Raw genomic sequence first — 25,663 nt, forward strand, 5'->3', positions numbered from 1 at the left:
GAAGCCTCTCCCCCTCACACACACCCCCCTCCCGCCTCCCGCCCGCCGGGCCCGCGGCCGCCCCCACCCGCTAGCTCGTACGGCGGCGCGGGCAGGGCTCTCCGCGCTACGGCGGGCAAGGCTGGGGCGGCGTCAGCGGGCGCGCGGTGCCGGCTCGAGGGCTTTAAAGCAGCGTGTAAGCTGAGATGCTACTACAGACAGCGGCGCGGGAGCGGCCGCAGCAGCAGCTCCCCGAGCCTACGCGGCCGCCCGCGTTTCGCCCCCGCCGCATCGCGGGGCATGAGAGCCACCGACCCGCAGCTCTAGGTACCCCCCGAGCCCCATGGCGACGTCCCGCGCTGCCCTCCTCCTTCTGCTGCTCCTCTTCTGCCTGCCGGGGCTGCGGCGGGGAGCGCGGGGCAGCGGGCAGCGCCCGCGGGGCTGCCCGGCGCCGTGCCGCTGCGAGCAGGAGGGCATGCTCGTCCGCGCCGACTGCTCCGACCTGGGGCTCACGGCCGTGCCCGCCAACCTCAGCGTCTTCACCTCCTACCTGTAAGTGTGGGCAGCCAGCGCCGGCGGGTCGGGGAGGGGGCATCGGCAGCGGCGGGGCCACCCCGCGGGAGGGCCCGGACCGGCCCCCGGTGGTGACAGAAGGCGCGCGGGGTCGATGGACTGCCGAGCCTCTGCCCGAAAACACCCGACTTCAAATAAGTTTCAATCGGTTTTTAATCAGCGGGCGGGTTTGTAGGTATCTCGCTATCTCGGTGCCGGGTCCGGTGCCTGGAGGATCGCTGTATGATACGCCGTTTGGAGGGTAATTAAAAGCGATTGCAACAGCAGAAACTCGATTCGATCTGCAGGGACGTTATCTTCACCTTTGCTTCCCGGGACAGGGCTTTGAACTGCGGTTGCTGCTGATTTAATCTTTAACAGATCTCCCCTCGGGTTGAGGAAAGGCAATAAATAAAGCGGGCTCCCGGGAGGCGGGCAGCGCTCGGAGGCCGGTGCGGGCAGGTGCCTGTGTCCGTAGCCGGGCCGCAGCCCCCGACCTCGCCGGAGCTCTCCCTCAGTTTCCAAGTACCCGCCGCACTGTGCGGGGGGGCATCCCCGCTGCTCCGGCTGCGGTGCTTGCGGAGAAACTCCTCTGCATCTCGGGCGTGCCGAATTATAGCATGTAGGGACAGGGACAGTGAGAATGGAGGAGCTTTGGATTAATAAAAACACTGCCCCACAGTCCGGGGAAACTTTTCGTTTCTTTTATTCTTTTTGGCAGAAGGGTCCTCATTTAGCCTCTCTTGGTGTCAAAAGTGCTGGTGCGCTAAAAGTGTTTCTCTGGTGCTCTCCTTACTAGTTTCATGCACTTCATTGTGGTTGCATGTCCTATAGCTTGTTGAGCTAATGCTAATCCTCTGTGTCCAGCACACACGTCTGTTTCTGAATGTGTTTGTCCACCCGTGTATTTTGACGTGCTGTTGCCATGCTTGCTACTATGGTTACTGTAAAGATGCTTTCACAGTGCTGTGTGTCAGGCGTACTAAACTGGTAATTCTGAACTCACTTCTCTGTTAATGCCATACTCCAAAGGACCTAAAACATATGCTGCATCTGAGAAAGTAGATGAAACTAAACTAGAAACACCCCTTCTAAGACAAGTACAAACATGACGAGAAGGTAGAAATTAAGTGCAACCAAAAAAAATAAGGGTTAGAAAGCTTAGTTTAGTGAAAATAGCACTGGTTTAGAAAGAGGATGTGCAGCTAAAATACTTTTCTAAATATTATGCATGTAAATACTCTCCTGAAATTTACCTAGGTAGAACAGTTTTGGCTTATTTAACTATAAACATTTCAAAATCAAAGCTATTAGTAATGTTAAAAGGCAGGAGTCAGCATTACTGAATGACTAGTTACAGTAGAGCAAAATGTAGTGAAGATAAAATTTCTAAGACACATATGAAGTCTGCCAGAGGTTTCAAAAGCAGCAGGTCAGGATTTGGGGTATACACAAGACACAATGTGTTCTGGTGCTTTAGAAAGTCATATGCAGAAAGATAATGAAGGTATAAAGGCACACTTAAGTTGTACATACCCTGTGTCAAGAATTAGATGCCCTAAATTCTTGGTTGCTTAGAAAAATGCTAAAACTCGAAAGAAAAACATTAGAGAACCCACTGTTTGACTGTTTTATGAAGAAAAAGAGAACATAAATATGCACGATAATGTCAAAATACGACTGCTGTGGTCTTCTGCTGTTGAAAAGATACATACCTCCAGGAAGCTACTTCTCAGTAGGATTGTGATCTGGTCCTCACTTTTGTTTTTTACATCCTCTTGTCCTTCAGGAGAGGGATGTCTTTCTGTTGTCAAGAATTCATGCTGTTCAGTAGCATATGCCCAGAAGTAAAAAAACACCACTGGGACAGGCAGACTTTTAAATGACCAAGGCTGCATACAGGCAGTATTAACAGTATAAATGACTAGTTCATACACATAGGCAGTTACACTTACCCTCTTCCAAATTTACTAGGCTGTTATCCTTGGATTGATTAGTTATTGAGTAATTATGCAAAATTCTAGCTCCTGCCTGCCTTCCTAAAGAACTGTCAAGTTTCATTGTTTGTAGATGGCCAAGCAATAGCAAATCTTAAAACATGCCTGCTTCTTATAGAGATGTTTGCCTCCCTGAGACTGGTAGTGGCCCACCAGAAACTCCTTGGTTTTGTTTTTTTTTCTTTTGGTTTTTTTTTTCTTTTTGGTTGGTTTTGCGTTTGGGTTGGTTTTGTTTTGTTGTTTGTTTGGGTTTTTTTTCCAGAAAAAACAGAAATATCTTTTTGCACTAGGACAGTTTTTACTTCAGATCAAAGGAGGAGGTTAAAATTGTGTACTCACATTAACTCTCTAGTGAAAAACCGTATCTTCTTTAGTTGATTCCACTCTTACACAGTAGATATATGTGCAAAAGTGGTCTGTAGTATTACCTTGTGTTACATTTGGGCATTTAAAGATTTTTATTCTAAATTTCTGTCATTTTTATCTAATCTGGGTACTCACATAGAAAAAAAAAGTAAATGTTTTCTTGGCGTGCAGCGGAGATTTTGTGAAAAATTGAAATCCTGAGGCCATCAAGGTTTATGTTGGGACAAATGTGTGCAGAGCATGATATATTATGGTGACTGAATTTTGTATGTTTTTTATGATGGTGCTCTTGCAACAGAGCTAAATGTAGTCTACAGATGGACCTGATACACATTTCTCCATTCTCATTTATATTCCCAGGGAGCAAGTCATGCCTCTCATCAAAAATCTTTTAATTTATGATTGTATGTCTGCTGCCATGAACTGTTAGACTTTTTAAGAGCAGACAAGGAGAATCCAGGAGTTTCTTTCAATTCCTTTTTTTTTTTCTTTATTTTTAGGCTAAATAATGTGCTCAATGTATTTAATGCAATTCATGTTGACATAAATGAGAATTCCATGTGCTGGTGAAGGGCAGCACTGAGTCTCTGTTTCAGATTAAGAACATGTCACTTTCCTATCAGTGCACAGTGAGAAGAAGAAGTCAAGATCTACAGGTCTTTTGCACATGGGACCCTCATTAATTCTCAGAGCAAGCCTGTGAGTGACTGAAATACTGTTACCATTTACTGTGATGTGGAAAACTGAGGCAGAAGGGCTTGCTCAGAGTTAGAGGTAAAGTTTATGACAAAGCCAGTAATTAAAGACAGAATGCCTTATCCAAACACCATTCTTTAACCACAGGCTCACGCTACTTCTCCTAAATAATTACCCATTAAAGAACAGTGTAAAATCTGGCAACTCCTGCTCAAGAATATCTAGTATGATGAGTACAAAAAAAATCTGGTTTTGTATCTCATGTGATGGCACTATATAAGGTAGCTCTTAAAGATTCTGAGATGTTATGTGCCTGGATAGCACAGAAAAGTAAATTTATTATAAATTGCAGGAAAGATGCTCTATTCTTTGTGTTCAGAAACTCTCAGTAATAAACTCAGTGGAGTATTTTAAGGGGAATATTAAGCAGAACGTTTTCACAATGTTACCATCTTAGATTGACGTAGGCATGTATAAATATCGCAACATATGGTATGTTGTTTTTTACATTATAGTTTACTTAATGAGTTATTTTGGGATATGTGCTATTTGCATTTTGAAAGTTTAATTTTGAGTACAATGTAAATATTCATGAAACATTTAGGGAAAATCTGATTCATGTAATTTTAATTATTATTAGAAATAATTTGTTAAGAAAAATTGTATTTCAGAATTATGATAGTATTACAGCAAAACCTATGAAGAAGAAATCAGTGCATATTATCATGTTCCTAGCATATTAGTCTTCAAATAAATTTTGGCCTTGTGCTTCCTTTGTTGCCACAATATTGTGTCTGATGATAAATATTCCTGTATAGCACAGTCAAAGCTCTATTGGGTGTCTGAAAGTGTTTAAGACTACTAAACAGAAAAAGCAATATACAATTTGGAAGAAAAAAATTATTTACTTTTTGGTGGTGAAGAAGTACATTCCCAGAAATTAACAACACTTCTGAAATAAGATAGTTGTTTCTATGTTAGGAATACCCAAAAAGCATTAGGACCAATGCTTTGGGGTAAATTTGCAGTATTTTAGTCATTCTGATCTTGTTGCAAATGCAAATCTTGTCTGAATCTTCATCTAAGATGCTTTGGGAATGACTGTAGTTTTTCAGTGGGATCAAGCAGCAAGGTGACTTCCTACAGAGAAGTAAGCTTTATAAAGTCTTACAACTTCCATATCCCTTGACAAGATTTAGGTGTTTGGTAATTAGTAAAATGTCTGCCTTTCTTAGAAAGTACTTCTTTACATAGCTACAAACTTTATAAACCATTTTTGTGCCTTTCAGGGTGAAGTAAATAATTGCCATGTGGTTTCAGTTAAAATCTGAGTCTTGTACCAGTTGAGGATGAAGGTGAATCCAGGTTCTGGATTTAGAATTCAGTGTTAAATATCCCGTTTGAAAATAAAACAGCATTCCCTCTCTACTCATGGCAATAGTGGGTATATGAAGGTAAAATCTACGCACAGATAAATTAGAGGTTCCTAAAAACTGAAGAAATAACAAGCTATGTAAAGTTCATGTTTGCCAGTTTTCAAGGGATTTGCTTTGAATTTCAAAACATGACGTGTCAATTAAGAGTGACTTTGTGAAAAATTTGGATTTAAAAAGTAGTTAAGAGAGAGTATCACTCTTCCCACTTGAGAATACAGTGCTAAAAATAACTCTTTACACTGCTTCCTAAAGAGCCTTGTGCTGCTCAGAATGGGGGAAAAACAGCACTCGCACACTAGGTCTTTCCATTGTAGCATTTGCTCTGTAGAAACGCAACATAAATTGACAGGGAGAATTGGGAAGCTGGTAGAGTATAAGGAAGCTGGCAGCGTGAAGGCATCTTCAATTTGGTTTGGTATCCTAAGTGCACAGGACAATTGGCTGGGCAGAGGGAGCCTGACTCCAGCTGAGAACGCGTGCACTGAGCTGACCTCCCAGTCAGCATGCCAGCAGAGATTAGACTTTCCCCAAGTGCTCCCTTGTTAACCCGGTCTTTTCTCCAATGTCATTTGTCTTTCAAATGCTTAAAATTGCTACCAGTTCTGCAGCAGCCCAGATTGCTTTCTTTTATTCTATTTGTTGGCCAAAGTAATATTTCATCTGCATGCATTGCTTTCTTAATTCTCTGTTGGTTATTTAAATGGTCTCAATTAATACAGTTTATGGCATTTTATCTGACGTCCTTGAACTGTCCAGCAGATCTGATTCTTTTCCCAGTAAAAATCATGGTAAATAAGGTGTGGCTCCTTGGCTCCAAGTAAACTGACTAAGGGCAGAACATGATGTGGTGTTTTCAACATACCAAACCTGCGTCAGACTTCAGTTAGAAGAAAATACCCTTTAAAAAGAATGAGATGTGATCAAAGCATGCTTACTCCTCAGAGATTTAGCGAGTCATGTGGCAAATCCTTATGCTACATGCTCTGTACTGTTTACTGAGAAGACCTGGGAAACTTCTGTACAGTTTTACTGTTCAGATGTGAGAAATTTAATGCCTGGAGAATTATAAAAGAAATAAATGTTGTTGGGGAGGTGTAGGGCCTGAAACAATGTTGTTGTTACTTGTTGAAGTAGTGCTACCTTCTTGTCTCTCTTGGAATCGAGGTTTAAATAAAAAATGCATAAAGCTAAGACAGTGAAAAGCTTCAACTATACATGACAGTAACTCGAGGTACCCCTGATTTTAGTCCCAAGAAGCATGTTTTTTTTTCTAAAAACCTATAGACAACACCATGGAATTTTTCAATTGGAGACCTTGGAATGAATATTAAAGCAGCAGCACACAAATAGAAAGACTGTCCTGAAAGTCTTTGCCATTTAGATGAAAAAGACCCCGTAAGCTACTGCTTGGAGAGATGCGATCACTCAAGCTTAGAGAGCACAAGCCACTTAGTATTATGTTAGGCACCAGCAATACCTGGAACTCCAAGTGGAAATGAAATGGAATAGCAGTGGAGATCCCCAGGAATTGATAGAGTGTGTCCCCAGCTTAATAAGGCCTTTGCTTAGACACAGTCTGAGTACAGATACATTCTGTATCACCTTACAGTTTTCATATTTTGCTTTTAGCTATGAGCTTTGGGCTTTTGGTGTGGTGGACATAGCACTTAGCTCCGTCTGAGAAAGGACGAGCTGTATTTTCATGGCTAGACACTGCTGCAAGAAATAGCTATTCTGAAGTGCAACATTATCCAACAGTGACAATTACAGTAATCAACCACTCCAAAATAAGATTTTATTGGTAACAAATGGGCTCTTAGTTTGGGCCCAATTGTATGATTTGGCTCCAGACCTGCAAATACTTACCCAGATGCTTAACTTTAGTGTCAGGAATGGTTCCACTGTAATCACATGCACAAACGTTTGTTGGATCAAAGCCTTGAACAGCTCTAAAACGATTACCCCCTTCCGCAAATATCAACTCATTGTGTGGAATAGTTCCACTAAGATGCTCTGCTGCACTGTCTAATTACGCAGCCTAAAGCATTATGCATATCAAATTGCTTAAAAGCCGTTCTTTCAAAATTGTCCAAAATCGTACATAAAATGAATATTTACTTTAATCAGGAGCGTGCTGTTGTTCAACAGTGTTATGTAATTGCAATGAAGTGATTTTAAGGACATGTTTTTGGTAAAAAATTGCAACAACTTTTTGCATTACAGCATAGAAGTATTGTCTTTTTGTACAGGGGATACAGTATTTTGTGTGTGATATGTGTGTGTGTGGAGTTTGAGCAAATGAAAAACAAGCATCAGGCTAATGCAGTACAAACAAGTACAGCTCCCACCACAAAAAAATCTGTCCATCCTTTTGCAGACATTTGAATAAATGCTTGCTTTCTTACTGAAAGTACCCATGCTTATTGATGTTACCCAACTTAAGCATTAAGTGCCTAAGTAATGCTGAAGTATTTGCTGGGTTGTGACTTAATTTGTATAATGATTGTGTCTAAACTTAACCTTCTAAGTGTTATGATTTTTTTTGTGTGTGCTTGTTTCATGCAACTTTTCCCATGAAAAGTGTACAATAATTTGATGCTATATTTATGAAGGGGGTTAGGAGGTAGAAAAGTAAAGCTGGGGTTCAGGACTACTACTTCTTCCTTTTTTTCTTTTTTTTTTTTTTCCCCCTGTTAGTTCCTCTTAGTTAGTCTTAGTTAGTTAGTCTTCTCTGTTTGAGGGTGGAATAGTTACAGTTCTAGTATTACACAGAAACAAAACTCCCAGTTTCTGCAGCGGTAGGCAGCTTACGATGCCAGTTATACTATGTCTTCTGGATCCTGTGATAATATAAATGCTAATCTAAGTGAATGAGAGAACAGATGTGAGATGATGTCAGCATTAAGAGAAGTGTAACTGCACTGATTTGGCATTCAGTGAGTTTTGTAAATGAGTCTCTGTGTACCCTTAGGGGAGAAATAGGTCATAGCTGGCAACGGAAGCAAGTAAGAAAGGCAAAACTCTTTCTCACCCATCACTGAAAGTTACCTGTTCTGAACCACCTTGATGAGTAACTTGCCTTTGGGCTTGATCCTTGATCAGCTTGGCATGGAGGCTGCCTCAGAAATTAAATCTTTCTCCTGTGGTCTTGCAAATGATGAGGTTGCAGTATGTTTGTGTTGGGGCCAGATCAAATTGTCCAGTGTCCAGAAATGAGATTCATCCTTTTGAAGGCATAGAAACCAAAGTTTCTTAAACACCCTGGTTCACAGAAATTGCTATTTTGGAAGCATGAGGAAAGGGCAGGAACTGCTTCTGGGAGCAGGAAGTATGATCAGATAGCTATAGCTGGCATTCAGGTAGTGAGTTCTGCTCCTGGATAGTAATGAAGTAGTTTACAAATTAAAGCAAATCATGCAACATTTTTGTAGTCTTACTCTATATATGTGATGGCTGGAGCAACTACCTACATCTGAGTTTGACTAATTTGGTAGTGGCTGATAAATGCAGAAGATCTGTAGATTAAAAACACTTAATGAGGTTCTAATTATGATTACGGCATGGTAAAATAAGGTGAAATCCTGGCGGATTTTCTCTCTTCATAATGCTGTATATCTGTCTTTCAGTTTTGCTCATGGCTGTCTATGCGGCTGTGATACGTAAGATTCTTACAGGAAGAAGTGAAGTCTATGCAGACATCTGAAAGCAATATTTGACCTACTGACAAGGAAATAGAGGATCCATATGCTTCATGCAGTGTGGAAGTATTGTCTGCTATCATGCTGAAGTTGTGTAAAGACAAGGATTTGGAAGAGGGCTGAAAGAAGTGCAGGTTCAACCTTGTGACCTGACAAGGGTCTCAGGGAGTAAATTCCAGTCCTGCTGTCCTTGCATAAAGCCTCACTATACTGACTCTAACCTGCAGCAGGCACATACAATTACAGGAGGATTAACAAAGGAGCAAAAAATGCATTGTGACGAGAGATGGCAGGTAGCTTGGGAATCCATATGAATCAGTGCTATAGAGTAGTGAAATGGGGCTCTCATCAGGCAGCTCAAGCAATTGTAAACCCTCTGGAGAAGTGGCAGTAATGCAAATTGCAGTTTACGTTTGTGCCATGTGTCTGCAATGAGCCTTTGTAGGGTAAGTTACCATGGCATAGTTATTACCAGAAACATTTGTGACTAACTGGCTCTAGCAGAGATAACACCTCAGTATACGGTTGTGGTGGGGTGAAGAGTAAGGGTTTGCAGTACTGCTGTTGGGTGATCTTAAAAATTGAGTGTGGTGCACTGTGGAAGAGTAATTGGTAGCAGAATAAAGGGCTCATGTGGTGTTATTTAGGCCTAGCACTGAAAAGGGACAATGTGAAAGCTCATGGTCTGAAAATAGCATCTGGGAAGGCTAAAAATTCCTCAGCATATGGAGGCTTCACGTTGCCTCTTACCTGTTGCCTGTACATATGTAGAGTAGTGTGAAGTCCTGAGTGCCAGAACTTTACTTCTTTCTGGCCAAGACAGAAGATGTGAAAAGAAAGGGCAGGACGAGCATCTTGGAACACCCTATCTACCCAAAGGCCAGAGACAGTACAGAACAGAGTTGAACACATTCTTGAAATCTAGAAATACATGTTTTAGAATAAAACAAATGCTTACTGAATACTGATGAGACAAAAATCTTTCATCTGAAATAAAAAAAATTGTGTAGAAACAGATATATGTGGAAGAATATTGTAGCACAAGTATTTCAAGGATTATTTGGATGGAATATTTAAAATAAATCATTATAGGGAATGGAGAAAAAAAAGACCCAGTGACAGATTCATCTCTGCATGCCATTACATGTGTTTCATTCTAATTAATAGACTTACGCCAAGAAAGAGTTCAGGTAGTTTTTGCTCTGCTTATGCTAATGCAGCTAACTTAATTGTGTAGAATTGGTGCTGCTAAAATAAATTCAGTTAGAAAAATTTGAAGCTTTTGGAAAAGCATTAATTGATATAATTAAAATGAAGCATTCACTTCAGTTTTCATGTGCCAGTTCTTGACAGAAAAGTTTCTGTTACTTCTGCGCATTGTGTCTGCCTTTCCGAAATAAATAGAAGTCAAATTATTTTTTATAGGCATACAGCCAAGTGATCATTATTGTCTTGAGTCTGGATGTAGATTCTGGCAGGAGAGTTGTGTTGTGTCAGGGAGATATTGTCAACTGTACAGACTTCCCAGCAGTTTGAGGAAGGAGGGATTTTCTTTCCTTTTTCAGCCTTGTTGTTGATAGCACTCAATGAAAAGAGCAACAGATTTTTTTCAGAATGCTTGCATAGTGCTATGAATATGTTCATTCCATTTATCATAGACAGAAAGAACTGTCACACCAAATAGAGTTATCAAAATGTCATTTCTGTACATATTGGTGCCTCAGCTGTTCTAACTTCAATGGCTGTCTCTGGTCAATCTGGGAAGAATCCTGTAAACCTGAAGCCAGATGTGGTCTGCTTTCTACATTTATCATCAATCATGGACACAGCATCTTGTAGTCATGTTGCTTTGTGTTCCTGCCTGTCTGACCATAGAGCAGTGCTGCAAGAGCATCAGATTTCACAAGGAAATTGTAATATCCAGATTCACTGGATGGTATTATTTAGTGTTGTATGTCTGTGTATGAAGTATATAGGGAAATGCTGCGTGCTGTCAACATACTGCTAGTTTAATCTCTACTGATAAAGGCCTGTGAAGACTAATTATGAACCAGTTTGTTTCCCAATGAAACTAGAACTGAAACTCCTTTTAACGATACAGATTGAGCTCCTGCTATGTCACAGTTTTATTGTAGAAGTTTCTGTTGGGTCATGGTGAGTCTAATCTAAAGCAAATTACTGTTTATCCAAATATCACCATATATTGAATGAGCACACAAACAGATTTGTTTTTTACATTTGGTGAATGAATAATTACTTAAGTACACAATGATAATAATTAATTTGGAATGACATTCATTAGTGGTTTTGATTATCTCAGATTGGAAAGTTTCCATTAAAGTGTTCACAACTTTTATAAGACAGCATTAAGGTGGTTGTTCAATAAATATGTACTGATCAAGATTAGACCAAATGAAAATAAGCACTTTGTGCATCATCATGTAGCAATATGAATTTGGTAAACAGATGGATGTCCTAGCCACAGGAGAATAATAGCAGAAAGACATAAAGGAAAACAAAATACACCTTAGCAGCAAGGCTTTATGTCTATATTCTTTCAGTCAATAATACCACTACTAGCATTAAAGGCAAATTAAATATATGTATAGCTGTAACAGAGTGAAACAAAGTCAGACATTAAATAAGCCTTCTGTTTGGTCTCTGTCTTTAAAATGGTGTTTATCAAAAACAATTCCAGCAACTAAAACATTTGGTAATCTAACATTCATTATTAGGTTTAGACATTAATCTGACTTCTGCTAGCCTAGTCCATTCACAATGAAATTCCTTGGATCACTAGTAGCCAGTGTGACTCTTTAGAAGATGGGTCTAAAGAGCTGACAAAGCAACTGGTGTATTGTACACTGCTTCATTTGTGGAGCAGCTCCTGGCTTATTAGGCAAACTGAGGTCTTCAAAAAGTGTGACAGGTAAACGCCTGAGTCAGTCCACTTGGGTGCAATTAGAGCAGGCCTGTTGCTACTGCAGTGACCTTGGGTGCACTTTGGGAAGGCATGGTTCAAGACCTGAAAGAAACAGCTCTGGGCTGCACCAGGTGGGAAGAATGACACAGAACAAAGGGAACTCAAAGTTTTTCTTTATGCACTATGGCACCATTATTGACGAAGATGAAATATGATGTGGAATTTCTCAGTAGTTACAGTATGAGAAAGAGGCTTTGAAGTTGTATAGTAATTCTGATTCTACAGTGCTGCTTCAGAGCATGTAATTCTTGACTATTTTAATGATGTCATATGTATATGTTTTTCACTTCTAGTTAAACAGGACAGTTTTAAAATATTTTGCCATGTGTCAGGGCAAGTGTAAAGCAGTAACTGCTCACAGAGATTGATCTCAATGAACAGGGTTTTAAATGTGGAGAAAGAAACTGCAACAACATTCAGATAACCATCTTTCCTTTTACATAATCATCCACCAGGATAGATAATGCAGCGCAAGTAAAATCAAGAGTTTTATTTCCTTTGAGTATTATTTCTTTAATTTCTGTCATATTGGTAATAATCTTGTTGAAAGGGTTTCTCTGACTGACAAATTTCGTAAAACTGCATAATTAAATGTTCTGGTAGGCAAGATGATGGTTAGGTTTACTGCTGGCATGAGATCATAAACTAATTTTAAAATTGTAAAACACTTGCAGAACAGATTACATTGAAATCATATATTGAGTATTAACATGTTAACATAAGACACAATATTGATGGATAAAAATTCAAAGTAGGCAAACTAAAATACACATTAGACCATGGAATAAAGTCTTCAATCATGACATGAAATAGAGCTGCAGTTTGCTCTAAATAAATAACACAGTGCTCTAGAGAAACACGTTTGAAGTGTCACCATTTAAGTAATGTGTAAGGTTGAGTGATATTAAAATGAATAAAAGGTTGTTTTTAACACCAGTTCTGTACCTCGTGCTACTTTTTCAGTATTTTACAAAGCACATGATGCATTTGACTTGAAAAGATACTAATTAAGAAGAATGCAGTAAGGGATACTGGAGTAGAATTTATGCGGCTTCTAAAATCCAGGCCTGGCAGGGGTGGGTAGAGGTACATTTTGCCATTTTAAAATATTTTCCTTCTGAGGTTACTTAGGACAGCAGCACAGCTCACGAAGAAAGTAGAAAAGGCCTAAGGCTGCTTTTTAGAAAAGCAGTCAGCTCACAGATATCCTGGGAACCATTCCACTAGTCAGAGCTGTCAAGGAGCGAATGTAAAATGTCTTTCTCTGTCTTCTGAGGAGGTTTGCTATACACCATTATCTCATCCTGAGGGGGCTACTTAGAGACAAGTGAGCCCCATTCGAATTGGTGCACAGCTGTGTCAGTGAAGCTGTGTTCCCCAGTTCTGTTAAAAATAATGAACATCTGTCTTAACTATCATTTAGTTCAGTAGCAGAATCGTTGGCTCTTCTTGGATCTTAAAAACTTGTGTCTATGACAGTTCTTAAACTGCCACATGTAGAAGACCTCAGTATAACTACAAGCTTTGCTAGTTCTTGGTAAAGTTCTCTGGTAAAATGACTGGATTTATTATATGCATTATGTTTTCTGGAGACATAAATAAATGCAGACTAGCAAATGTATGCATCTTCAGGTTAATGATTTCAGCTGCAGTGCTTCTGTACAGTGCAGATCCTCCATGCCCTCATTAAGTCTTAAGCTTTAAGTGTAAAATATAAGAAAAAAAATAAAGAGAAATTAATGTATTTTTTATTCCAGTATCTGAATCCTTCATTCTGTCAAAGTGGAAATACTTTTGAAGTTCTGTTATGCATTCAGTTTTTCTTTGGTTACCAAGTTATCCTTTATTCATGGAAATGGCGGTTACACACTTTTGGATACAGTTGCAGATCTAGCTGTTATTATGTGCAGAAGGGAAGACAGATCATGGTGTAACTGGTGTGACATCCGGCAATCAGCTGGGGGGACTATTACCTCCATATTATCTACTCAGTGCCTGGTCCCTTCTTAGTAAGTCTGTGTTTGCTATTTGCATCTCTTAAGTGCCTATACAGCTTTTAAGATCTTTATCCTTACCATCTTTAAGCTATTAAAGTAGAAAAGAGATGTCTTAAAGCAGACAACAAACCTTTCAAGCTTCTCAGCTCATTATTCCAGAACTAGAAAGAGGCTTTTCTTAAGGTTTTTCTAACTGTTGAGTCTGAATTGCATCTCTCACTTTTTAAGACATTAACTAATAAGATGAAGAAGATTATTTGCTTCTAAACTGCAGTTGGTAGACTACGTACAGATGTTGTGTGTACAGGCTGGAAAGAGGTTCTGGTAAACATTTTAATATTTATTTTTACATTCATTTTTATATGCTCTATCATCTAAACATGCCTGGCAGTCACTGTGGAAATCTACAAACATATACAACTACATTGATAACAAGCAAAGGTATGACTGCAAATGTATGGACAGCGGAGAATAAGACAGCTGCCTAAATTTGATCCTCAGATCACTGACTATATTTCTGTCATGTTCCTAGGTCCATCCTCTTTGTGAAAGTAGCTATTGACAAGTAAATCTGAAAATAGAGTGGTCTTGTTATCACAGTGAACTGTGTAAGCTCTTATAAAACTATGGAAGAGTCTACAAATTATAAAGCAATTAAACCAGGGGTAATCAGAATTGAATTACTAAGCAATCTGTATTCTGAAGGACAAAATAAAAGATTGCAGAATGGATGAGACCAAGGTAATTAAATCCATATCTCATTCGAACAGCAGCCACACCTAGTTGCTTTGGAAGATATTTAACTGTTACCTTGTAAGTGAAAACAAATCCCTGCCCTATTGTATTTTCATATAGTTGGGAACATTCTTATTCCTGAGAGCGAACTGACCCTTTCTAAATGCTGTCAAAATACTCATTTCAGCTACCTCAAGACAACAGGGTTTTTAGATACAGATAGAGGGTTTTTTAAAGTATTAAATATTGATAGCTTTATTATTACAGGAGTCTATCATGAAGAGGTTTGTTTCTCATTTTGAAGAGGAGATTGTATTCATCTTCTCTCTAAACAAAAGAGCCTTTTTTTTTTTTTTTTGTATGCTCTTATGTTGTTTTTTAAAATTCCTTTAGAGTTCTTAAAATAAATGTTGAATGTTCAGTGAATAGAAAATTTGTGGGGGGGTTTTGCAATTATTTGCTTACCAAAGTAGAAAAATCCAGAGTAATCAAAAATCAGTTCCATTGCAGAAGCCAACTTTGAGCGCAAGTTTTGTTTTTCACTATCATGACTGGGCCTGGAAGGCAACTGAATGAGAATATCGTGGACATTTTAGATTCGGTCCAAAGATTATACTTGAGGATAAGTAATGAAATCTTGTAACATTAGTGCTCTAGTGAAAAAGATGAGAAAGATGTCAGGAAAAGTTTGATTTACATGCTTTATTTGCTGGTATGTTTTGTCTATATACTTCTGGTCCTATCAGCACAGAATCTTCTCATACAAAAGTGTTAAGAAACCAAAATGGACTTTTTCTTCAAGCTGTGAAAGGTAACAGGTTTAGGAATTGCTGGATCTATGTGGAAAAACAGTTCAGGAAAAGTAGACTACCAAAAATGAACTTCCAAGGTGCCAGCGTGTGCGTGCACTGACTCCTGACACTTGCTGCTGAAGCTCAGTTGCCGGTTTCACTTAGCCGGGCAGGGCACTGCAAAAAGAACCTGCTTTCTGCAGCTGAATTCCTTGAGTAGGAGCTGCTTGTCTTTCCTAGTTAAGGTCCTGAATTTACAGAATTGGAGGAAGATAGCGCTCAGAATTTTCTGGAAGATTTGAGTTGGAATAGAAAACTCAGACAAAATGAGTCTGCAGCAGAGACAGTTTTAGATGCTGCCCATGTTAGCTTCCCCCTGATGAAGTTAGTTGTTCCCACTCTGCTGCTCTACGCTTCATCTTCTGGCTGTGCTGATTCAGCTGTTTGCTGGGCTGTGCTCCTAAGCAGACCTGTGAAATAATCCAGTTTAAAAAGAAACACATTTCTAGTCTTTGAAAAATATATATCTCATTTCACTGATCTGTTTTAGAATGTAGCCACAGAAACAGCCAAACCAGCACAGCTGAAGGGGCAGGGACACCTGACTGGGAGGTCAGTGAGCAACTGAAGGGAACTGGAAAACTTTTCTAGTACCCTTGTACCACTGCAGTTTCCAATGCAAAAATGAGCATACAAAAAACCATAGGGATGAGATTTTCTTGTCTTTGATTTAGTTGTAGTCGTGTGTTCATTAGCAAAAGTCTTTTGCCTTCTTTGATTGTGTATTGTTGATAAACATAGCACTTCGTAAAAGTTCCATTTGAGATGCTCAAAATAGGAAGAATATAAATTATTCAGACTATTCCAGATGAGTCTAGAATTCAGCAAAACTGAACAGGAAAACATTCTCAGAGAACTTGAGTTCATTTGCATTATTAGTCAACCCAGAGTAAATATTTCACCCAGGCATTGCTCAATAAAAGCAGCCACATAGAGCAGTTCTTGAATTTGTGAGTCAAATAAATACGAAGTTTATACACCAAATAATTTCAAAATAATGACTGGGTAAAAAACTTTTCCAAAACTAGAGGAAGAAAAATAAAATCCTTTCTACTCCATATTGAAGTACCCACGGCTAAAATGTTTTGTGTGCTTAATGGCAGACTTCACCCAAGACACATATATCCTCAGCCTGTACACCACACAAGACCATGTTTAAGAGGGTGAGCTTACAACTGAAAATTCCAGCTTACTGTGAAATAGCTATGAAAGATATCAGTCAGAGCAGAACTTCACCAAATTATTAGCAACAAGCCTCTAATAATTGTTATTAACCCTATGGAGAGCAGTGTGTCTTGTGTTTATATACTTGACATCTTTCTGCAAGAATAATTGAATTCCTTTAGACACCGTGTCACTATTATGGTGCAATAACAGAAAAAAAACCGCATTGTAAGAAATGATTACAGCAGCCAATTTCAAATATATTTGCTTGTTTTCCTTTAATCCGTATGCAGAATGGGAATATTCTTTTCTGCCTTCCAGCTGCCATTGCACTTCACATGAGATACAGAACATGACAGCATTGATCAAACTTAGTTGTTACTAAGGTTTGTATTGTAACATTTTCAAACCAGTTTTGCATTTCTTGGTTACCGAACAGCAAATAACATTCTAAGGAATTATATTAAACTTATAACAAGATAAGTGGAATTGTAGTTTAAAACCTTGCTTCTCCTACCTAGTGTTTAAAGCAAAGAAAACTGGTTATATATACTTCTGTAAAAAGCATTTCTTAAAATTGACTTTATTTGTTTTACAGTTCAGAAAACTCTGCAGGTAGCCTTAAGAGCCTGTTCAATTCATTATCATTAAATCAACAACCAGAGCTTCTTTCTGCCATTCCTTGGCAGGATTAATGGATTTTGGCATGATTTGTGCATTTAACAGTGAAAGCTCTTGCTGGGTAAGCCAGCAAGCTTGACTAATTCTCAGTTGTGCTAACTTCATAAACCTATTTTCAGGTTTTAACTTTGACTAAAGATTAAAGGTAATGACTTCACGCTGCTACCTTTGAATATATGATACTCTAATACAATTACGGTTAATTTATAAATAAAATGTTGAATATATATTGGATGGTATACATATGAAAATATGTCATGGATTTTTTTACAACGTCTGTAAACTGTCATTTTTGTGGTTTAAAATGAGATTCCACAAAGCAGTGTATTAATATTAAAACACTTGCATATCTTTAAATTCTTAAAATAATAAATGCTACACAGGATTCTTACACTCTATAACAGGAACAGATCTTTGTATTTCAAAACAACTTCCACTTGAATTAGAAAAGTGAACAATTATGATTTGATTTGATTTGATTTGACTTGATTTGATTTGATTTAAAGTTGGCTTGCTCAGCAAAGCCTTTTTAACCTGTAAAGCATTCCAGTTACGATCGGGTTTTTCACCTTTCCAGACAACCCTAGAATCAGTATTTAGAAAAGCCAAAAGAAAGGAGAAAAGAGAGGAAAAAATATTTTCAGCCTGTCTGACAAGACTACGTAAAAAGCTCGTGATCAAAGGGTCTTAAATACACGTTACTGGTGTGACAAACAACATTTTTGTCCCTTTATTAGATTTATTTTTCTTCTGAAAACTGCAGTGGCCAGTGTATAGTTTGTGAAAGAAAGCTGGCAGGGTTGTATTCTTTGATTCCTAATTAACACCTTCAGTCTCAAAAGAGAACTAACAGAAATACCATAAAATGTTGCAGCTGCATTGTTATTCCGCTTGGTTGGTTTGTTAAAAGTCGGCTGGGCATTGGCAGCTGCAATAAAGGAAAAGCTCAATGGATGTTTTGTATTGTGCCCACTCAAGTGAAAGAAGGCAACCATTTTATTTTCAAATGGGCAGCTGCATAGTGATGTTTAAATGGAGCTAAATGTGAGATTTACTGTTAATTTATAGTAATTGGTTATAAATAAAGTAGCAGCATAGCTTGGCTTTCATCTATTAAAGCCATAGAATGCAAATTGAAGGGAAATGAGTTATTAAGGGTAAAAAGTGAACAGTAAAATACTTGAGTGATAGAAAATGCTGCTTGAAGCAGCTACTTAGAAGGAGTAATGGTATGCAGTTTTGCAATGTAGTGCAGCAGCCACCTTGGAAGCAACTAGCCAAGTCTTCTTTAGACTGTGTTTTCAGAAGTAAAGGTAGGCATTGCTTTGTCCCACTATAGTGAAAACAAAATTTTAATGCTGGGATCATAACCAAATGCAACTCTGCCTGGAGAGCATAGGTTTGTATTTTGGGTAGTAGAATAAAGGGGTCATTTAACTCTGGTCAGATAAATCTCACTCACATTCAAAAAATGCAATTAGGGAAATGTGTAAATCTAGATGTTTCATCAAATGCTAGCTAAGGGGTTACCAGTTCTTTCCTTGCACAATGACTGAACTAAAGAACTTCAGTGTCTGTGTAAGAACCATTGTCCCAGCCCCAGAGCCTGTTGGAAGCAGAGTCCAGACTGGCCGTGGGAAATACCTACATATTTGACACAGGCCCCATTTCTGAGAGAAAAGGGGGTGGAATAGAAAGTATGGAGATTTTACTGTTGCATTCTAATCAGCCATGATCTGCCTAATTTGCTTTGATCAGGAAGATAAACTAATTTTCCTATAGGCTGGATAAAAGTAATTAGCAATCCAATGCTTTCATGTTTTTTGAAAAGGGTAAAGAAAAGAGCAGAAATTGTAGTGGTGGGAGCAAAGTACCCCTTTTTGGCTCATCTGAAACCATTGTGAGTTGAAAATAGGATGGTGCCGTAAGAGAGAGGCCCTGATTAAGGTGGTTTTATGGGCTGAGATGTCATTGTACACCATGATCTATAATGGTACGCAGCTAAACGTTTCTGAAGATTAATTTCCCATGAGTTTCAGTATATTTAGATTCTGTTCTCTTTTATGGAAAAAGCATATCCCATGTAGACAGTATGTCTGCTGTTCTCTGAGGATGCTGTTTGATTTCCCAAGGCATTTGGTGTCTTTCTCCACAATTGCGTTAGAATAATTCAGTAGTTGATTAAGTCTGGATCTGCTGCTACCATAAGGCTTTAGGGTGAGGGTTTCTAAGGCCACATAGTGAAATCAGAACTGCCATAGCCAAAGCCAAATCAACTGCATATCCCTGTCTCCTGATTCTGTTGGGTAACAGCTGTGAGATTCTGTGGGCTGAAAAGGTGACTGTTAGCTTGACACATGTGCTCTCATGTAGTATACTTCAGCCAGGTTTTCTGGGAGCTGTTACTCCTTGGCTTTTCTTTTGAAGTATAAATCAAGATGCCCAGAAAGACACTAAGATTCACTGTAAACCCCTTAATATGCAGGCATAATGAAATGCCAGAATACAGAACTGCTCTCTTTACCCAGACAAACAGTACTCATTCAGCTAATCTCACTGAAGTCCATGGGCTGCGGAATCCCCCATTTTTAATTCCTGTCTTTAATATGAAGATTGTTTGGGAAATATGTATTAGCCATGTTAACCAGTATTAAAGTAAGAAGCTTCCAAAGAATATGTGTTCCCGTAATTTTTTGTGTTTGCTGCCAGTCAGGAGTCTGGTGCCCTGTCAGTAATTTGCATATTATCATAAGCAAACAAATCTCTAAATAGTCCATGAAAAGAATTCTATTCAGCTATTAGTTATCTCACTTTCACAAACTTGATTTACAAGGGTATAGAAGCTATTTCAGGGGGCATTAGGGGCCTAAAACATCCATTCTTCTAGAGGGCAGACAGGCCTTCCATAGGCATTAAGGCTTCACATTTCTACATACTTCTGTGCTATGCAATAATGCAGAGGAGAATCATGTAACCTTAGACTGTACTAAATGAAGGTTAAGGATTTCATCTTCCCCCAGGTTTCCCCATCTTCTGTATTAATTCAGTAGTTCAGCAGGCAGTTACAGCCAACATGCTTAATAGTTTTGTCTACCTACCTCTTTGTATTTTGGAAGTTATAGTTGAAGAATTAGATAAGCATAAGGACCCTATTTATCATTTGTGTTATGGTGGTATTGCAGTCCACAGCCATATGAGGTTGTAGATCCACTGTTTCAGGAAGGCAGGCTCTATAAAAGCTTTCACAGTAAAACAAAAAAACCTGCTATTTGTGATGAATGGGAAAAACATTTTATGGTGTGGATAGAGAAACAGGGGCATATGTTCTATCTCAAAGGCGCTTCTATTAAAAAAATAATATCCTTTAAAGACTGAGTTTGGAAAATTAATTTCCCCTGCCAGCAAGATGCATTGAATAGTATTTTTTTGGGGGGGAAACCCTATGTTCCCATATGATAGCAGTCTTAAACTAAAGTAGATAATAGATTTTTCTGTCTTTCTGTGTCCTAAAATCTGTTGGCATTGTGAACATCTGCAGTCTTCGTATTCCAAAACCTGTGATGTCAGATGCAAAGGGTATGTTAGTTTGAATGTGAGAACATGGTCACAAAAATAAAAATTGATGGAATAGTCGTAAAGAAAAGTAGAAGCATTCATTGAAATACCACTGAGAGTTGTGGTTAGCCTGGGAATATTTATTTGTTTTGCTTAAGGAGGCAGCACCACCTTATGGATACGAGATTCAGACCTATATTTTCTTACGTTTCCTTATTGCATTGCTTAGTGCCACAGCAAAATTGGTTCATCTCCCACCCTGTGGTCTCCTCAACTTCTAATAGTAGTTAATTCCTTATATTGTTCTTTGTAAAGTATTGCATAATTGAATATTGCTGTACAAAAAGAGCAGGAGGAAGGAGCCAGCAAATGCATAATTACATCAGCCCAGAAAATTCTTCCCTACCTTCCTGCCAGTACATATCCATCATGGGTATGGGTGGGCAGAAGTTGCTCCCCTGGCACTCCCAAGAGACCTTTAAATTGCATCCCATTTTCTGTAGGGTGTGTGCTAGAGTGCAGATTCCTACAGCTGCTGTTCACAAACCTGAGGAAGGGTGGGGAATTGCTTTTGTCCATCTTTTTGAGTTTCATGGAAATCTGTTTCCTAAATTCTTAGAGTTTTTCAGAGCCATGAGGAAATCAGAGGATCTGTGTCTCTTACAGGAGGAAAACACTGACCCTAATTATGAAAGCTGGCCAAGGGTTTTAAAAGTAACATTCTCATGACGATATGGAAATGCAGAACTCTGATATCACTTTTGTGATATCAGTTGTATCTAGTCCCAAAGGATTCAACACACATATGAAGTCACATCTACATAGAATTTTTTTGAAGATGTGTGTGAGCTCTGCCCATGTTCTGAGCCATCTGGAAACCATCAGCAAAGTGCTGACCTTACATGAGCACTAACCTTACCAAAATGGATGGCTTGTATCTAGATCTAGAGACACCTAAGAATCTGCATAGAAGAGAAAGCTTCTCCATCTCATGGTACCTAGAGGAGTCTAACTGCAAGACAGAGACTTGTGTGAAGCTCAGCACCCTGTGCTCTACTTTCATGAAACACATGCTGCGTTACAGAGAAAAATTTCAAAAGTCTTTAAGTGTTGTTACAGCCTACTTTGCATTCACATTTGTTAGCGTTTTCCTAATTTGTATTAAGTCATCCTTAGTGAGTATTCTGTATTTCTAGGAAGACCTACCTATTGAAATTATTATAAAAAGAAAGCCCAGCAATCAAGTTACAGGTCCTAATGAATACTGATGAAAGTAAAGACTCATAAAGACTCTCCCTTTCCTGCAAAAGAAAACTAATTTCTTTCATCAAAAGAAAAGCTTGAATAAGCAACCAGGCATTAGAGTATGCTTCAGATGTCAGAAAACTTAAGTCGTATGGGTGCAGAGAAGTAATGAAAGCAGCAGATTTCTTCATCTAATTTCCTTGCACCACCACTAGTGTAAATATTGTGCATACATTTTGTTATGTAATTTAGTTGCTCTTGGAGTCAACTGAACTGCTGTTCAGCTCCAGATTCACAAGCTTATCTAAAATGCACCTGTCTAGAGCATGCAGTGTCTCACTTCCCTAACAGTCAGTGTAGTCCTAGTCACTGGACTAAAATAAGTCACTTATCAGAAGATGACAAATCCTTCTAGATTTCACTGACTACACCAGGAACCCAGAAGCTTGTTACACATGCAGACAGCTAACTTAGGGGTGTTTGGAGCTGAATCTCAGTCTCAGAGGTCAATGCAATTGCCTAAGCACAGGTAGATATCGAGTGACTTGATATGTCTTACAGTATCTGAGCTGGCCTTCAGTTGTCTGTTCAAAAGGCAGTAGGTTGTGTTGTAATGTTGTATTTGCAGGCCCATGTGGATGTCTCAGGTAACTGAGGATAGTTTTGCGTTGCTCTAGATGGCTGTGTTTAGCAAACTAGATGGGGTCTCCATTCTTTAATATATGTGATTTAATATGTGATATAAATCCTTGACTAAGCTTCTCCCTTTCAACAGTACTAGAAGGAAGGATAATTTCTGTGTATCCTTGTAAGGGATTTCCAGTGAACTTCACTGATCCCAGGCTGGGCGCTCTTGACATTCACAGTAAATTGTCCAGTGTGAGGGAAAGGTCAATTTGTTCAAATAATGAGATCTATCTGGGCAAAATCTGACGTGGTCCAATTTATTTATATTTTTTTAATAAAAAATCTGATTGCATTGTGTCACTGGCTCTTCAGTATTTGCCTGGAGACTCCAGTGTGTGATCTTGTTCTGTTTTTCTTCTTCTCTGTGATGCATAAACATCTTGACCTGATTATTTTGAGAATAATAATAATGGTGAAATCCTTTGTGCCCATCTAAAGAGCTCATACCTTGGCTTTGGTATTACTTATTGGATGCAAAATGAAAAAGAAAAATAGAAAGAAGAGTTCACAAACATTATTGAGATGTAAGAACAGACTGAAAAAAAAAAGGTTTGTATGTGTAAGGGACAGAGGTCCTGAGGGTTTAAAGTCTGTCCATTTGTTTTATTTGGAGAAAGGTATATTAATGCAGTATTATTGCAAAATGCAAACACAAAGCAGTATGTAATATGTTATAAATTATTAGGCATTGTAAATGTATAAAACTTTTCTAAAACATCATAAAGTTAAAATGTTGAATAATGATTTTTATAAAGTTCTTGTCTTTAATTTCAATAAAAAACAAAGTCTTCTGACAGCTGATTAAGGGAAATCTTAGATTGTTTCATTAGATAAAGCAATCAGGTTGTGCTTTAATCAGTTTCATTGTTGAATTAGAAGAAAACATAGCTTCCAGTCTTAAAATAGTAACATAATTGTAAAGTTGTCAGTCTGGGGTTCCTATTTGAACTGATTACACTTGATAAAAATAACAAGCCATGACAAATAATGGGGCTAGGTTTCAGTAATTCAATGAAGAATGTCTCTACCAAGTCTTTGTGGCAAAATGTCTTGTTTGCAGGACAAATGCAGAGTTGAAATAACAACCCATGAATACCACTGGTGAAATGGCTATGTACACAAGGTGAATGCTAAAGTTTTCCCTTCTGAATGGACCTTTTAATCCAGGCATTATCTAGGCTCTGAAAAAGTCTTCAGTGGCCTTACGTACAGATTAATGGGAAAAGCTGAGACTCAGAGTTAGGCTATTTGCAGAAACAGTTTTCAAGATTTACTGATGGTTGACAAATGCCATTTAAGCTTTCAAAGCCATCAATATGCTATTGAAAGGGATTTAGAGGGAAATCCTCCCACTATAGAAGACGAGGACTTTGAAGGAGCTCGGTGGAAGCCCTTGGTCTCCCCACCCCTTCAAACCTTTCACTGGCTTCCTTCAGCATATAGAGCCCTGAAACGCGTGGCTGTGGAAAAGGGGGGGGAAGTCCCTTTCAAAGGCGTTTGTATATAACTGAATGTGCTAATCTGCTTTTGTTCAAGCATGAGAACTGAATGGAAGTGTTTCCAGAAAAAGTCTCTTGTGCTCATGGTCAGCTTTTCAATAGGCTTTCTGCTAATAGATTTTTAATATGGGAGCTGGAAATGGCAAAATACAAGTTTGAAATTTTATTTAATGGAAAAGTTGTCCAGAAAAGACTTTCTGCCCTATAGCATTTGTTAGCGATCCTACCATTTCCTTCTTTTAACACTGACTTCTAAAAAATGTAACCTCATACATTATACATATGACAAGACAAATCACCTGAGCTTTGAATTTAATTATTTAAAATAACGCCTTGTCTTTTTTCCACAGACATTTAAAAGCCTGTTTCTTTGTTCTTTCTTTTCTATGGTTATTTACAAGCTCATTTTCAAACCACATGCCTTTATTAAAAACTGTTCATTGTGGGATTAGGTCAGAAGAAAAGACACCTTAGATGCTCCTGTTTTTGTTAAAGGGGTTTTAATTTAAGATCACAGTGGCTTGAAGTCCTCGTTTCTTCTTGTGCTGTGCTGAATCTGCAGATGGAAATTCTGAAGAGCTTAATAAAACTGCATAAATAAAAAAAGGAGCAGCATCCTCTGGACAGTTCTAGAAAAAGAATCCCTCTGGAATCTCTAGTGGATCATGCAAAGATATATTGGGACTTTATTCAGGAAGTTTCTGACAGGTTTGTGTTTTTCAGTCCAAAGTAGTGCCCACAAAACCCCCTTTGCGGTCCTTCTGATAGCAACAGTATTAATGCATGGAGAGCCATGTGGTGCTGTCTTCTTCAGTCTGCCACAAGTACATGAAAGTTGAGACCCAAATGCCACCTCTCTAAATCTTCACACAGCTCCCCACATGGGATGGTTAAATGAAGCCAGCATGTGGGCTGAGGCAGTCTCTGAGTGTGGTCTGAATCCCACCAACTCCAAACACCTCATTAAAGGGAAGAGAAGGCTGACTGGATTCTGAGGAGTGTGTAAAATAGGATGACACCTCTTAGCAGAAGACCTGCTTCTTCTGTGAGTGCCTTGACTTTATTTCTGTTCTGTATTTCATTTCTACCTGCACCATTTTCAAGCTGGCATCTATTTTGTCACCATTTTGGGGAGGAGTGCAGCAATAGCAGTATGTGGCAGGTACTGTCTTGTGAACTCTTCTGCAAGGTGGGACCAGTGGTCATTAGCAGTTGCTGTCATGTAGGAGGTGGGTGTTGCTGTGTTCATTTGTGCTGTTTGTTCATCACAAGGCAAATTAAGCCTCTAAGAGATCTCCCAGAGTGTTTTAAGCCTATTAGTTCCAAAATGTTGATTCATCTTCACCCAGAAAGAACCAGAAAGGTTATTCCAGGTAATCCTGTTTTCCTGGTGGAGCTGACTGGAAAGCTGAACTTCACTGAAAGAAAAATTGAGCAAAGGCTATGGAGAAGAAAGGGTGAGAAACAGAAAATGAGGAGAATTCACACATCACTTTGGAAGTAGAACATCAGGAATGGAAAGTAAAGTAGTCAAATAATTGG

At 38.8% G+C, this 25,663-nt stretch overlaps 1 protein-coding gene across 2 annotated transcripts in view; it reads left to right on the forward strand.

Moving 5' to 3' along the window:
- The first annotated feature begins 58 nt into the window (after window positions 1–58).
- The window catches only part of LGR5 (leucine rich repeat containing G protein-coupled receptor 5), a 90,414-nt gene continuing 64,809 nt past the window's right edge, over window positions 59–25,663 (forward strand). The window contains exon 1 of one of the 2 annotated variants that reach the window (XM_062613736.1): window positions 59–531. In XM_062613736.1, coding sequence (XP_062469720.1) covers window positions 323–531 — 209 coding nt within the window. In that variant the 5' untranslated portion in view covers window positions 59–322. The remainder of the gene's footprint in view (window positions 532–25,663) is intronic. The other variant, XM_062613735.1, reaches the window with a different exon arrangement.

The sequence above is a fragment of the Pezoporus occidentalis genome, unplaced genomic scaffold, assembly GCF_034315485.1.
Source record: "Pezoporus occidentalis ecotype Australia unplaced genomic scaffold, CSIRO_AGI_Poc_V1 ctg17, whole genome shotgun sequence".
Taxonomy (NCBI): Eukaryota; Metazoa; Chordata; class Aves; order Psittaciformes; family Psittacidae; genus Pezoporus; species Pezoporus occidentalis.